At 31.6% G+C, this 17,597-nt stretch overlaps 1 protein-coding gene across 2 annotated transcripts in view; it reads left to right on the top strand.

Annotated features, from left to right (window-relative positions):
• Positions 1-17,597, top strand: part of LOC140441359 (TBC1 domain family member 1-like) — a 515,776-nt gene that overhangs the window by 250,112 nt on the left and 248,067 nt on the right. For both annotated transcript variants that reach the window (XM_072532029.1, XM_072532030.1), the window contains one exon: positions 10,491-10,685. In XM_072532029.1, the coding sequence (XP_072388130.1) occupies positions 10,491-10,685 (195 nt within the window). The remainder of the gene's footprint in view (positions 1-10,490; positions 10,686-17,597) is intronic.

Genomic DNA, 17,597 nt, shown 5'->3' with positions numbered 1-17,597 from the left:
TAACAAATGTTCTACCTTAAATGCAGACATTATGAAAAAAAAAAAAAAAAATAGATGACTAGATAGGATAGACAAAAGAAATAATGTACTAACACACCACAAAGTCAATCGAAGAATAATCTAAAGTTTCCAAAAAAAAGTATGAATATATATGTACCAACACACCACAAAATCAATCCAAGAATAATCTAAAGTTATTCACAAAAAATTTCAAAAAATATATATATATATCTATATATAATTAAGTGTTTAAAAAGAATTAAGTAAAGTTAAGTTAAATATTTAAATTTGAATCCTTGAAGCAACACACAATGGTTTCAACAAGTATATGGCTAACAAATAATTGAATATAAAAAACCCACCAATATTGGCTAATATATATATATATATATATATATATATATATATATATATATATATATATATATATATAAATAGTAATATCTAAATTATTAAATTTTATAGTTCAATAATAGTAAAATAACTTGTTAACTGTACACAATGAGATTAAAAAGGTGAGGGTTTAAATATGAATGTAAGTAACCTACAGCAATACAAGTATACCTATAAATGTAAATCTAATAAGGAAAAATAAATAAATAAAGAAGTTAAAAAAATGAACAAAGAGTAACAGGAACAAATTAGAAATAATAAAGAATATTTTGCAAAGAAAAATATACTACAGAATGTACGGTCTGAACTGAAAATAGGCACCACGTTGGGCTCGCCAATGTAACAAAAATATGTTAATGTAACAAAAATTGTGCTAGAGGAGTCTGGGTGACGCTATCCAGTGTAGCAAAAGGGTAAACTCTAAAATGTACCTTGATACACCAACGAACTAATATGTGGAATAACAGAAGATGGAAGGGATTAAATAGAAATAAATTATGTAGAAGAAATAAATAAAGAGTAACTATGAATTTTAAATTATAGCAGAATTAAGTGTTGGCTAGCGACTATGCAGGAGAATGACCACTTGACACTCAAAGAAGGATTCGGCCAATTTGCATGCCCTACAGAGACCGTAAGATATAAGAACTAATGACAAGAAAACCACCAAGAAATAAACAGATGAAAAGCAAAAGTTGCTCTAGTGAATGCTTGGGCGCCAGGAAGTTAAATGTTTTCTTCCGAGATATCTTGTATTGCTGAAATATGAAAGATAGGTACTAATTGAAATATTAAATTTTAACCACACCTTTAATAATTACCAAACTTAGGTACAAACTATTTTAAATGCTTATATACTAAACCACCACCTCTTATGTACAATTAACTTAGCTATATTTACAGTAAAATCCCTGAATATAATTATAAAACAATTTACCCCTGATATACCCCTTAAAAATTTCAAATTGTGACAAAAATTAGATCCAATAATAATGTATAAATAATAAATATAATTATATACTACTCACTAATAGTTATTTTTCGTTCAAAAATTGTTTAGGTTTTTAAGTAAAAATTCTCCGGGATATGTGTGCACACAATAACCTAACAAAGAGAAATTCAAGGGAGAGTTATAACCTCATTCCTTGGTAGACAATAAATAATTAAATTAAGTTACAAAGATTAATGTTTTTTTTTTTTTTTTTAAATTGAAGATATTTGTTATTAAGGATAGTTTTTTGTTATTAAAAATAGAACCAAAAGTTAAAACCTTGAAGAGGACATAGCAAAAGTTATTTAAAGTAATTGAATGATAAACAAAAATAAGTCAGTTCTTCCTGCCGGTTTCCCTCGAAGATGATCCGGTGGAGAACTGGACTCAGGTGGTAACAAGATACCAAACCTGTATTCCCTGGTTCAGGTACTATTGGACAAATAATTCAATTTAAAATTCTTCTTAATTTCCCATAAAAAACCAACTTGAACTTCTTCCCCTTGTCCTAAGTAAGGATAACCCCAAAACTAAAAAAAATTCTTCCCCTGATTTGTAACTGGATTCTTGAGTAGGCTAAAAGGAATAGTTGTGTTACTCCATGTTTTTGTACATACAAAAGGTAAGGAAAAACACAAGGGTTATCAATCTTGAAAGGCGACACAAAAAATGTCAGCAAGTGACCTTAATTGAAATAAAAACCTTAATGGTTTTCGGTAAATAGTGACCTTCGAATGGTGTGACAATGTTTTTATAATGTATGGATATATTAAATAGATAATTTTAACGGAAAACATGATCTTTATATATTATAGAATAGGAAAAAAAAGAAATATTAGCCGGTTTAAACGGTATGAAATTGAAATAAATAATTGTTCGCTTTAACTCTTGAAAGGAAATAAAAATTTGAGATAGATATAGAATCTAATACTTATAATTTATTTAGGTATAAAACTTTTCCTTGATGAAATAAGGTGAAATATAACATGTATAAAATATATGAAATACCTATCAAAGACGAAATTAAAATAGGTCTGAATTTTACTAACAATGGCGGATGATATGAAGGATTTTTCCTTATAATTTATTTGTAATGTTATCTTACCGGCTAGGGTGATCCAACTGAAAATATCCTCGTACAAAACAACAAAATAACTCAAATGGTTTCTTCTAACATAAACAGCTCTTCACATAAAATAAACTTAAACCAAATTCGGGAAAAAAAGTGGCACTTCCCCAGCCGCCTTGAACAAACGATGTTCACTCGACGAGATTCCAGCAACAAGTGGCGATCTGACGGCCAACTTTCGAAAATAAAATTTACTGGAGTTTTAAATATTTAGTTTAAGAATATTTCAATATGAATTTAATTTAGAATTAAATTAAAAGATTCCAGTCACAAAAAGAAGGTAAACGATTATTTAAGTAACGGACTCGTTACAAACAGTTGTAATTAAGACTAAGAAATTTGAAGTTTATAGTTGTCAGTCTGTTAAAGTTTTGTAAACAAGCTTGAGTTTGAATAAAGTGATTACTGTTACCAAAGTGTAACATTGGTGACAGTAGAGAGAAATAATTAGTAATTGTTAATGGTAAATACAAGGTCTACTAAATTTAATAAAGAAATGGATACGCCGGACCCCCTGCACGGTTTTTAAAAATGGAAGATTTGAAGGAGAAGCGTAGACATAAAGAAAAAGAGGAAAGGGAAAAGCGTAGAGGGGCGAAGGAGAAGAGTAAATAAGAAAAGGAAGAGAGGCGTAGAAAAGTAGAGATAGAACTTGTGATGTGTAGCTCTTTTAGACAGCAGACTCAGTAAGACACAGGTTTACATTAAATAAAAATATTTTCGAAATAAATAACAAAATAAAATTAGATCCCAGGTAATATATACAATAAGAATTAAAACGGCAACCCTGCTGACGACGGCATCCATGGCGGTATGACCCACTGTTTAATATCTGCTAAAAATAAAATACAATTAATGATATATAAAATCTTAAAGGAAATTAAGCTGTGTAAATACACTTACACACAGGACACAGACGGTAGGGAATGAGTCGAAGGAATAGAGATGGAGCAGGCCAATCAACACTCGGCCAAGCGAGGAACGGACGGTGCCCAATCAGTACTTGGGCACAGGAAAGAATGGGTATGTCTCAGATCAATACTCCAAGACCGGGTACGGAAGTGTCATAATCTAGCAAAAACAGTTGGCCTTCAGTCAATACACTAGAGATAGATAGAAATAAGTCATATTACTAATAGAATAGAAAAAACTCCATTTTGACATTGTGTAGTCCATCTATGAATGCCTCTAAACGAATTTGTTCCAAAAAATCCGTAGGTGCTAGAGGGTACACCAAATGCAATAATCTTTTAATATCTTGCAAGCTTTCGTTATGCTTTTGATATTTAACTTTTAGCTGACTTTGGAAAACATGCTTTAGATGCTGCTGGCCATATCTTGTTTCTAAAGCTTCAACGAGAGAGAAATAACTGGGTGGATCATGGGGAAGAAATTGCAAGATGGTTGCTGTATGACCTCGGGGCAATACTACCAAGGAAGCTGCCATTTCTTTCTCAGTCCGGCCGTTAGCTTTAGCTGCAGCTTCAAATTAAAAATGATAATTTTCCCATGCCGTTTGGCCATCGAATGTGCGTGGTTTTAAAATTTTGCTGGTTCTAATTGTGCAACTATGGGAGATGATAAACCTGTTTTTTCTTTTTTGTTATTATTTGCTGAAACAATATTAGATAAAGAAGCTTGAGTATTAATTTTTCTTTCTAACTCAAGTATTTGTCTATCTAAGTTAAATTTAAAATCGGTTTGATGTTGTACTATTTTATTTTCTAATTCGTTTTGTAATTAAAAATTTTCGTGAATTTAAGATAAACCATTCATGAGTTCTACCTCTACTTTTCTACGCCTCTTTTTCTCGTCTTATGAACTCTTTTCCTTCGACCCTTTACGATTTTCCCTGTCCTATTTTTCTTCTTATCTACACTTTTTCTTCAGGTCTTCCATTTTCAAAACCATGCCGATTGTCCAGATGTGTCCATGTCTTTATTTAATTAAGTAGACCCTGTATTTACCATTAACAATTGACTGACAACTATAAACTTCAAAATCTTAACTACAACTGGTATTCTACTGTCAAAAACATCTGTTTATATATTTTCTAACGTTCTAAACTTCACTAAACATTTCCTGAAATTTCGATATATTCTTAAATGTTTTTGAACTGCTTCTTCTTTTTCGTCAAGAGACTTTTTCAGTTAATTATCTAATTTGATCTCGTTACAATCATAAAAAATGGTTTATTTATTTAACACCTCTATATAATCTGAGTTTAGTTGCGGCAAAATACAAAATCTGCATACGAAAGCTAAACTCTTTTCCTTTAAAACGCATTTTGATTTTTGTCGATAGGTACCTTGAATCAAAAGATATCGAATTTTTACCGTCGAACTGATACAAATTTTATTGAAGATTGACGTCGCGCGCGTAACACATGCAAAATCGACGGTCGCTTCAAGCGTTGTTTCTAAGAGAACGGTTCATTTTACACAAAACATGCTTATAAACATTTTTGTTTAAAATTATCTCAGCTACATTTTTTATTTGATACATTTTTTTCTATGGTGTACAGATCCTTGGTAAATCGATTTTTTTTCTTTTTTATCCCCCTTAGATGGAGGTTTTAGGGGGAAGCCCGGGAGTAAAATGGTAACCTTTTTTGCCTCTTTTTGGGGTCCCAAAATTAATACGCTTATCAAAATTCAGCATATTCGTATGATTTTTAGAGGTTCAGTGGCATTTTCGCCTCTGACAACTGGAGTAGAATAGGAAAATACATTGATCACAGGTTACAAGTCAATAAATGGTCGCAAATAATGGTAATGAATTTTACACAAAAATTTCATTCATTTATTTTTTAAACAAAATACACTGCTCATGACGTATATGTATGTTGTTTATATCAAATAAAAGCTTTTTTTTAAATATGATGATATAAGGTTACCTGATCAAAAATGGGCAACTGTTAAAAAGCGAGGTATCAAAAATAAATTAAAAGAGAGCTAGCGCGCAACGTCACTGATTTGACGTGGCGAATGTTAGTTTTTGAACTCATTGCGCACGCGTTGATAGATAGTGTTAATGATATACATGTTATGTACATATAATGAAAAATACAATTTTTCATTTTTCTAAAATATATACGAACTTTTAATCGACGTAATAACAGTTTAACAAACTTCAAAACTTAGTCAAAATAATTTGACACTCGCCAACCTTGTCAAAGCAGTGGCGTTGCGCGCTAGCTCTCTTTCACTTTATCTTTGATACAGCTGGAAATCCTAATATGCAACCATTTGTTCACAGGTAATCTTATATCCTCATACTAAAATAAACAGCTTTAATTTTTAATAATTATATATGCATATACATCATGAGCAGCGTATTTTATTTAAAAAATAAATGAACGATATTTTTGTATAAATATTAATTACCAGTAATTTAATTAAAACTATTTGAGACCACTTTTTGACTGAAAACCTGTTGTCAATGTAGCAAGGTCCTATTCTTGAAAGTATGTAAAAATGTGTGTTTGATTAACTATGTTATGAATTTAGTGATTTTGCAGTGGGATCTCGTACTATTAGTTTTGACCATTTGTAGGTTCTTTGCTATGTCTTTCACGCGTATTTATTGTTCACGTCTTCTGTTTTTAGCTTGCCAAGAGTCCAGATTTTTTTTTCTTATTTCGTGGAGCTTGCGTTCATATTATTTTCATATCATTCAGATCATTCTTTATGATCTGACATCTTGTGTTAGTCTCAGCCCTTTTTTTGACATAAATACTTCTGGCAACCTTCTCTTCTGCATAAAAATATCCATATTTTATGTTACTTTCCATATTGGAATTTTGTACTTGCAATATGTATGTTTGTCGCCGAAGCCTAGTTTCATAGAAGTATTTTTCCAATATCATTCATTTCTTCTTCAATTGTTTCTTGCAATTAACTCTATTCTCTTCCTGGGGTCTATTATTCTTCTCTTTCGAACCTTGGCATTAAATTCTCCTATTATTATCAGGATGTCTTTTCTAGGTAAATTTTCACAAGCCTCTTCTAGTTGCTTGTAGAAGTCTAATTTGTCTTTACAACTTTATCTTCTTTTTGAGCATAAACGTTTATTATTGACATATTGGCTTGTGTGTTCTTGATTTTTATGTATGAAATTCTTTCAGTAATTTCTTTGAAATTCATGACTCTGTTTCTTAGTTTGTATTGATGATAAATGTAGTTTCATTTTTTCACTGCTTATTTTCTACAGAATAATATAGTGTAAAATTTTTCTTTTCTATTTATCTCTCCTTTTTACATCTTATTTCCTGAAGTGCTAAATTATCTAGTCCGTATTTTCTCATCTGCTGGGTTAATTCTTGCATTTGGCCTACAACTAGCATGGTTTTCACATTTCAAGTTCCTATTTTTGTTTTAGCTTTTATTCTTGTGCTTTTATTTTTACTTTTATTTGATATGCTTCAAATTTCAGTTTTCTCAATTTCTTTTTCTCTGCCTCTTTTCCGTGTTATTACGTTAGCATATCCTCTTTGCATAAGTTTTTTGATATTTTTAGCGCCAAACTTTCCTTGCTCCAGTGTTCCTTTTTTATTTGTCTATCTAAAGTATTCGTTTCATTTCTGATTCGTTTATAGTGGTTGTATGCCTGTTGTGTTTGTTGTGTTATGTATTGTAAAAAGGCGTTCTTCTTTTCTTCACATTTTGTCTTCACTTCCTCTCCAAACCATGGTGTTTTCTTTTTTAATATGGTAGTGTTCGTTACTTTCCTCTCTCCAAGTGATTCTGTTGGTGCGTTAATTAAGTATGTTATTTTTGAGTTTTTTCCAGCTTTCATCGATGTTATTGTTTTCCAATATTTCATTTCCAGCGATCTTCTCTGATATTCATTTCCTGTATAAGTATTCCGTGGGTTCCGTATTTAGTCCTTCAACTTTGATTTTTGTTTGTATTGGTGCCGCTATCTTGGGTGGGAAGTATTTCAGGACTATTCTTATTTTACATAATACCAGGCTATAGTCGCTATCTACATGTGCTGAGTTGAGGCATCTTACGTCGATTATTTTCGATGAATGTATATTTCTGTTGGTTATAACATAATCTATTATAGATCTTTGTCCACAGGTGTTATTAAATGTATATTTGTGTTGGTATTTGTGGTCAAAAAATGTGTTGTTTATTCTTAGCTCGTTATTCGTACAGAAGTTGATCATCAGTTCTTTATTTTCGTTTTTAACATTCTCGTTATGTTTTTGTTTAATGCCGGATATTACTTGATTGCATATTTAAGCGTTAAAATCCCCAATATTATCATCTTTCCTCTGATTTGATCTACTACTTGTTGTAATTGGTCATAAAACGCTTCCCTTATTATTTGAGACTTGTTATTTTCTGGGCCGTATACTCCGATGATGTTCAGATCTTCCTTCTCCATTCTTATCTTTGCTGTTACTATTCTTTCTTATATGTATTGGCACTCTTTGATGTGATTTTGGTACCTTTGGTGTATTAGTAAGGCTACACCTTCTTTGGCCCTGTTTTCTTTTGCTACTCCAGTGTAGATTAGTATGTATTCACCTAATTTTGATTGACCTTTTCTTTTATTTTTTGTTTTCGGTAGAGCACAAATGTCTATTTCTTTCTCTTTTAGAACTTGAGTTATTTCTTGGTCCATTGAGTTAAGTGATCTGATATTCCAAGTAGAAATTCTCATCTGGGGTTTGGATGTTTTTCGCTTTTCCTTATTTTTTGCTGTAGTCGTCTTCATAGTATCAATCCGGTTCCGAGGCTGTACATTGTTTCTTTGAGAAGTATTTTTTTACGATTCGTAGGTTGTTAACCTTGCTAATCATCCATATTTTATCCGGGCTTGGGACCGGCTGTAGTAACCACAGAGCTACTCAATCCACCCCAAAATCACTCTAGGCAGTGTTATTCAAATAAGCATAATATGAGATGAAAATTCAAAGGTAATCAGTTTACTGTAGAAAAAAACTTTGAGTTTTTGAATTACTTTTGAATTACTCAGTTCCTCGGCAAAATTAAAGACAAAAATAAAAACTGGAAAAATAGCAACGAGTTGGTCGAAAAATATCAAAGAAGCTTGTATTGCTCAAGTCAATAGGAGTAGCGTAACATTAAAAGACATTGGTAAGGGCACCCAATATGCATTAGGAATTGCTTATTAAAAGTAAAAAAATTAATATGATTTACAAAAATATTTATGCATCGCAGAATAACCGTCACGATTTTGAAATGAATAACATAGATTTAAAAAAAATATTAGCATATGTATATTATCTCGTTCACACTCTGCTTCAAGTTGATATGCATTGGTCAAAGGATGAGGATAAAGAAGTGCACATTATAAGAGAAAGCATGAGCCGACATAGATTTATATTTATAATTTACAATAGTGAAGAAACCGCTACATCAGTGTCAAACTTGGTACATGGACGTCAATCTAAATTTGCTTTACCAAATGAAACCAAATTCGACAATATTGGCCACATTAAAAAAAGAGACGATAGTGCAAGAATGTAGGATATGCAAAAGTAATACTATTTATTTATGTAAAAGGTGTAGAATGCATCTATACCCCGAATGTTTCGAAAATTTTCACCTAAAAATTTTATTTACATTTAACATACAATATGTTCCTTTATTAAAAATTGTACCGTTTTCCTTGAAAATGAGAAAAAAAAAATCTTTTTGGTTGTAAATTAGTCTTAATTTATGCGTTTTTAGTCCAATCTAATAAATTAATTGTCAAAGTTCTCTTTGTATATTGAGCGCCGTTAATGGGTTAATACTATATAAAGAATAAACTTGCCTAAAATTTACTTTACTTACCTTAAGACTATTTAAAAGTTAATAATAATGTCTATGCAATAAATATATTCCCAAGAAATAGAACACACTACGCCTATGCACACATATAATGAGGAACGAATAAACTAAAGTATCATATTTCTCTCATTCCCATTCGGTCTAAGAACGTAAATATATATAGACCAGCAAAATATTGATAAGTTTACTGATGTTTCAAACTATTCAATAAACTTGTCCCACTATACACTCGTGAATCGCACCAATTTATATTGTTACGGGGGCAAATCTGTATAAGACTATATTACTTTTTTAACTAATTTACATGGGCGAAGCATACACAATAAAAATGACCCCGGTAAGAATTTATAGGACTATATTACTTTTTTAACTAATTTACATGGGCGAAGCATACACAATAAAAATGACCCCGGTAAGAATTTACTGCTGGCATTTTACATGGTTGTCGCTACCGTTTAGTTCAATTTGTAGATTAGTAACCTTTAATTGAAAATTGTCCGACTATTTTGTTTAAATTTTATATTTACATTTTCTAAATAACCTAAAAATACAATAATTAAAGATTTTTATGTTTCCAAAGAAAATTAATTTATATAAGTAAAATTAGAAGGAGACAGTTAGTTTTCGCAAGTCTTCATAAGAATAAGCAAATTATCTTGTTGTGTTTCACATTCTAATAGGATATGTGTTACATCTTCATATTTGCCATAGGTACAAGCTTGACGGCCCGGGTTCGTTTCCTACCACTGACACCAAGACATTTTTAATTTAACTAAGCCGCCACCGTCCTTCGGAGGGCATGTAAACCGTCGCTCCTGGCTACGTAAGTGGTCATAAACGGGCATTTACGCGACTTAAAGACGCTAACATTACACCTAAGCCAGATGGTTACACAAACTTTTTTTTTAAATTGGAATTAATGATTTAATTGGGCAACCGTTACGATACCGAAAAAATAGTCATGGCATCTTAACTACTTTTTATATTTCCTCTAGTTTTCGGTATACACTGAACAAAATACCAATTTGGGACACTTGTAGATATTTATATATACTTATTTTTATAATATTATCTCTAAGAGGACATATATTATGCAGGTCAATTTTATTTGTTCTTTTACCAATCGTCTCTTAAAATTGTTATTTTAATAGTGTTTTTTTTATTTCAGCTAAGCTTAGGTGTTGAAGAGGGAATTATTCAAGCCTACAATCAAGATTTTGAGCTGCAATTTTCCCATAAAGTTTCGTTAATGACAAGATTTTCCCAAGCTGATTTAGATCCATGCACATTTTTATACCTTTTGAAAGATGAACAAGAAAATTTGCTGTACTGTTATCTTTTTGTTGCCAAAGAAGTGCTAGATGTAAGTATAAAATTAAATGGATCTTTTTATTTAAGTATGGCTATATATATATATATATATATATATATATATATATATATATATATATATATATATATATATATATATATATATATATATATATAACCACCAGTTTATTAGAGCTGCAGTCAGAAGGTTGGCCGAGATGTTAGAGAAACACTCTTTTGACTTTTGTCAAGCTTTCGGAATTGTTTTATTCCCTTTTTCAAGACACTGTAATACAAATAAAAAAAATGTGTAAATGTTTACAAAATTTTACAAAATATCACAATTTGCCAGTGCAACTTACTAGTCGTTGAGATTATTTTAAATAAACTTTGACACTGAACATTAACAACACAAATATAAAATATAATAACGGACAATACATTCTAAAAATTTTGGCCAGGATAGTAAAACTTAGTTTATTTCATGACATCTTTTGATAGTGTGTTTAACTCTGATACATAACAACAGAAAGAAAAAACAATGTTAATAAAATGTAATTAGCTGTTCTTCATACATATATATATATATATATATATATATATATATATATATATATATATATATATATATATATCTATATATATATATATATATATATATATATATATATATATATATATATATATATATATATATCGTCGGGTTACAAGCAAAATGCACTAAGTCAAAAAAGTGGCTTTTGAGTTATTGCATTTTTAAATTTGACTCATCTTCTTATTCATAATTTAAGGATCCGCGTTAGTTTTTTTAATAAAATCTCACTCTGTATATCTTCACACATGTTTTAAGAACAATCTTTTATAAAAAAAATATTAAATCTAATAAAGGAAGAACTATAATAAACTAGTTTTTGTTAACCTCGCAATGACTTAATGTGTTTTACCTGAAACTGAAAAATTAATGTATTTTGCTTGTACTTTTATAATCGCATTGTTGACTTATTCGTACTTTAAAGTTTGGTCTTATAGAAAGTACTTAAATAACCTCATAGAAAATTAGTGAAAAAAATTAAAAAACGATTTTTTATTAAGTAAAATATGATAGTATAAAATTATTTAAAATGTTGATATTTTAATTTATAGTATTTCTTCATCCTCTGAATCACTAAGAGATGATGGTTCGGCTGCATTGTCCCTTACTAAGGTTGAAGTTGGTAGACTCTCGTACCAACAGTGAAGAGCAGGAGGTACAATATTTTTTTTACAAAGTTTCAGCAAGTCCCTTTTTTTTGCTTCAGAAATTGGCAACTGCTTAGTGTACAATTTAGGAATAGTTAGAATTTTTGAAACGTCCTCTTTAACATTTCTCTTGCTAAGGGTTCGTTTAAAATTAACATGTATACTTTTATACTCATCTGCAAAATTATATTTATATTGAATGACATTGGGCAACTGTTTTTGATACCTAAAACATTTCACGTTTAGCCAATTAACAGTATTTCCTTCAAAGTCTTTGTTTTTATTTATTATCATCATCTGAGCCAGTTTCTTCAAATCCAAAAATTCGTTATGTTCAATTTCTCTTGTTTTGTAAGCAGATTTATCACCTTTTCTGTTTTTTCTTGCCATTCTAAAGATATTCTCGTATTCATGTACACTAAAAATATCTATTTTGTGCTTGGCGGTTTCGATGGAACTGTGCATAGAATCCACTTCCATGTAGGAATGCCCACTCTCCATAAACTTCTGTTCAATGACATCAAGGGTTGGATGGCATTGGACAGTATGAAGCAATACAGCGGCTACTTGAATGTTCCGATTTTGGCCACCACACGTATCAGAGAAGATAGTTAAATGCATCACATTTTTTTTATTCTCTGTTAATGATTGTATATAAAGTGACAAACAGGTGCCAATTTCACAGCTACCCCTTTTCCATTTACTTCTGTCCAAAAATAACAAAATGCGTCATTGGGTGGAGCAGATTCATAAATTGTAAAATTGTATAAGTTTAGTTTCCGTAAATAATAAAGCAAACTAATTTCAGATGTTGGAATATGTAACACACTTTGCATGTCACAGGAAATGGATATGAAACCATTTTCATCAGTTGCTCTCTGTTTGTCGGCTTCTTTTTTTTTCATAGCTGCATCCTTTCTTTCTAAATGCATCTGATACTTTTGTTCCAGCTTTGTCCTCTCGTCTGGAGCGGCCTTTTCATATTCGCTGCAAGTCATGCATTGATCCTTCTTTGGTTTGAAAAAGGAAAAATTATATTCCTTACAGAAGATTCGTCTGTAAGTAATGCTGCTTACTTTTGGCATATTATTTCTTTGGCAATCTTCTAAAAAGAGACCATGCATCTTTTTTATATTCAGATTTTTATGTAGGTAGAGTCTTTTTGTTGACTTCCTTGTATAGTGACTTTCCATCACTGGGAAACTCTCAATATGATTTTTCACTCTTAATCTAATTTCATCCGATGTTTTGTTGCACGGAATATGTTTACCTCGATTGTCTTCACCTCCATATTCCCCACTCTGACTTTTATATTGAAATGCATTGATGATTGGTAAATTTGAAATACAGAGTGTTGCACAGAAAAACTTTTGGCATACTTGTATCTTATGATTGTTACTTAAAAAGTAGTTTTTAGCATTATTTCTTTGTTTGCTGTCATTGCCCTTTCTAGGTCTACGTATTTTCACTTCTTTAGACAAAACGTTCATTAATATAAAATCTCTTTGCCTGTTAAATTCTAAATTCCAGTAAGTACGACATAATTCAGTACGATCCTCCGGTGAAAAATTGTTACTGCATTTATACCTGCAACGAGAGCAATCAACAGGTTTAGGTAGCTTTGGTGCCTGCGTTTTTCCTGTTCTGCTTTTATAAGGTAAACCTTCAATCTTCTTTTTTCTTTCTATGCTTCTTTTCCAAAGCGCTGGTTTCGCTTGGTTCCACCTTACTCGTTTCTCTTCTGTTATTGGGTTTTCTCTTTTTAGACCTGCAACGTTTTCATCTACTATCAAATTTTGTTCTTTCTTAAGACTCACCTCCCTTTCCGAACAATCACTTTCATTGTCTGACGAAACAGGCGGTATCCAGTCTCTATCTTTCATGGAATCATCGGAGTCGTACACATTCGCTACTTCTTCATCCAATTGGGACAACACTTCTAATCGTGATGTGCAAGGAATTGGTAAACTGTGACGTATATCTAAAACACAATTGAATTTTATTGACAACAATACTAAAACTTACATGGAAGTAAAAAACTTCAATTTGTATAATGGCATAAAATTTTATTAAAAACTTTTTAAAAAAGTGTCGTCCTTAACTATTTTTAATAACTCTCTATTACTGAATGAAAGGTGAAAGTATTAAAATAATTAAAATAAAATTTTGCAACTTGCAACTGAAGCTATGACATCATAATAAGTAGTAGGAAAAATAAATTTAATTATAAAACAAAATGAGTGAGTGTTGTTTTAGAGTAATCGTAAGAATGTATATTGAAGGATGAACTATGAACGTAATAAAATGTTTTAAGAGAAATTAAAAAAAAATAGTTTACCTTTTGTAGTGTTGACAAGTGATCCAGGATCCACAGGTGTTAAAGTTGCAAAAGTTTTTTGATTTTCATTTCCATTATCATTATTTGATGGTAATATTTGAAGTATTTCTAAAATGAAATAATTTATTTTACTAACATTAGAATAAACTTTTGTAATCAAATCTAAACTAACAATAATAAACTATGTGACTCACCGTTCTCCAATTTTTTAACGTTGGCAAATATTTTGTCAATACGTTTCATAATGAACTTTTCGTTTCAAGTTCTGGGACACAACTGACTCATCAATAACCACACATAAAGCGAGGAAGAAATATTTTGCAAGCTGAAACTTGTATAAAAATTTTATACTAAATACTAAATCGTTTTTAACGGGAGTTTTAAAACCAAATTTAACCAGTAAAATCCACTATGTCAAATAATTGCCTTCAGCAAAATACACTAAGTCACTTAATGGATTTTGCCTGAACAAAAATTTGTTGTTAAAGACTTAGTGAATGTAAAATTTTATTGTTTTGTGTTGTCAAGGATGAGAAAATAGTTAATGGATTTTGCTAGTACATAAAGTAAACAAATTGCAATATCAATATGTAATTAAGTCAAAAATGACAAAAACTGACTTAGTGTATTTTGCTTGTAACCCGACGATATATATATATATATATATATATATATATATATATATATATATATATATATATATATATAAAGGTAAAATAATAAATATACCAGAATTAATCACATCGACCGGTAATTAATAAATCCCGTATTATTATAACGGTTAGCGTGATAAATATTTCAATACCACTCTTTCAAAGTGCCAAGAAGCTTGCGGAGTGGAGGAGAGAGGTGTATTAGTCACTGCGACATACCAGTGTTAAATATCATGGTTAGTGCAGATTAGTGCTAGTAAATCTGTAGTTGGAAGCGGTAACTGTGTAAGTACACTTTTTAGTTGAAAGAGCGGTGTGACGGTTCGGGTGTTCTGTGCAAACTTAGTTACTCTCCATTGATGATTCCTGATTTAGACTCCATGAAAGCACGATTTAACCATCAAACTAGTATGGAACCCTTCTCCAGACACACTCTCAATTTCAGTACTTGAAGCCCCAACTAACACTCGCGTTACAAAAAGAATTGCCTTATCCACTCTAGCCAAAATGTATGACCCCTTAGGGTTGATAACTCCTGTGATTCTACATGGAAGGTTATTCATTAAGAAGCTTTTCCTTGAACGAAATGACTGGGACGATATCTTGCCTCCCTCTTTGGAAAAAGAATGGACAACCTTTGTAAATAATATACCTCACTTAAAGTCTTTAAAAATCCCACGCTGTCAATTTCTTAATAAGAAAGTCGCATACATACAAATTCATGGCTTTGCTGACAGCAGCGAAAGGGCTTATGCAGCATGCATTTACTTTCGTACTATATACTCTGATAACATAGTTTCCTGCATACCGGTTACAGGAAAATCTCGGGTAAGCCCTTTCCGGACAACTACCCTACCTAGACTCTGTGCCATGTTACTCCTCTCAAAACTCACCAAAGGAATCAAAGCAATGTATGAAAACAAACTGTCATTCTCTAGTGTCAATTTGTCAAGCGATTCAAGGATAGCACTATCGTGGATACAATCTCATGCATCCCGCTGGAATACCTTTGTTTCCAATCGAGTTGCTCAAATGACTGAATTGACAAATTCCTTTCACTGGCGCCACATAAAATCTACAGAAAATGCTGCCGACTAACCATCTCGAGGATTACTAGCTCAAAACATTTTAAAATTAGATTTATGGTGGTCAGGTCCTTCATTTCTGCAGACCCCAATCTAAATCTCGCTCATTTTAATGAAAAAATTAATGAATGCAACTTACCAGAAGAGAGAAGAAAATTTTTGGCATCTAATATTTCTAAGATTTTCTAAATTTTCTAAACTAGTGCACACAATGGCATATGTTCACAGATTTATTCACAATTCAAGATTTCCCACTAAAACTCTTACTGGTCCACTATCTGTAGATGAACTACTCACGTCCACTAACTCAATTTGTAAAATTGTTCAACACCAACACTTCAGTTCAGAAATCTCTGAAATCCAAAATACCAAATCACTCTCAAATAAAAACATGGTCTTACTTAGCCCATTCATAAATCCTTCTGGTTTTTTATGTGTCGGTGGACGCTTAAAAATGCAGACATTCTAGTAAATCACATGTAGTCACTCTACCGCTTTCACACGAACATACTAGACTTGGTCATGTCGGAACACAAGACTTACTTTCCAACGTCAGACAAAGATTTTGGCCTTTGAATGGCCTCAGGGAAATTAAGAAAATTATTCGAAATTGCTCTACTTGCTTTATATTTCGCACACAACCTGCACAGCAAATCATGTCCGATTTACCAAAGGAAAGAGTTTCGATCTCACGCCACTGTCAAAATGTTGTGACTGACTATGGTGGACCACTTATGATAAAAACATCTCGCCTTCGTAAGCCCCCTCTCACAAAATGCTATGTGGCACTCTTTATCTGTATGCGTACAAAAGCTGTCTATATTGAACTCGTATCCTCTCCCTCTAGTGACTCTTTTTTACTAGCATTAAAACGTTTTATTGCTCGTAGAGGGAACCCCTCTGTTATATTTAGCGATAACGGTACCAATTTTCTGGTGCTAATAACTGTCTTAGTGAACTCTATGACTTTCTCAAAACCTCTAAAAATTCTACGTCAATTCAAAACTTTGCCTCAGAAAATCTAATAGATTGGAAGTGGATACCCCCTCATAATAGTCCTCATTGGGAAGGAATTTGAGAATCCGCAATAAAATCGACAAAGTTTCATATTCGTCGAATATTAGGCAACGCCCACTTGACTTTTGAAGAATTAGCTACTGAACTAATTCAGATAGAGGCTATATTAAATTCCAGACCAATTTGCCCTCTATCTAGCGACCCCGCCGATTTAAAATACCTGACTCTAGGGCATTTTCTTATAGGCTCTGCACTTACTTTTTACCCTGAACAAAGAATCACTCACATACCTGAAAATAGACTAAACCTCTTTCAACGCTGTACTCAGCTTCAACAGCACTTTTGGAAGATATTTTATTTGGAATATTTAAACAGATTACGGGGACGACCCAAGTGGTTTCAAATTAAAGAAAATTTAAAAATTTATGATCTTGTTCTCTTGAAGGAGGATGAGACTCCCCCCCTTAGGTGGCATTTGGCCAGAATATTAGAAATATTTCCTGGCTTAGACAGAAAGGTCAGAGCTGTACGGATCCTCGGTCCTCAGCTAAGCAAAATTCTTAACGAATTGGTTTCTAGTACTCGTACAAAGTATATCGAAATAAATAGGAAAAGACAGTTAAGATTTGGTT

The sequence above is a fragment of the Diabrotica undecimpunctata genome, chromosome 5 (genome assembly GCF_040954645.1).
Source record: "Diabrotica undecimpunctata isolate CICGRU chromosome 5, icDiaUnde3, whole genome shotgun sequence".
In the NCBI taxonomy this organism is placed as follows: domain Eukaryota; kingdom Metazoa; phylum Arthropoda; class Insecta; order Coleoptera; family Chrysomelidae; genus Diabrotica; species Diabrotica undecimpunctata.
The sequence above is the reverse complement of the archived record's forward strand: the minus strand, read 5'-3'. Positions and strand labels throughout refer to the sequence as shown.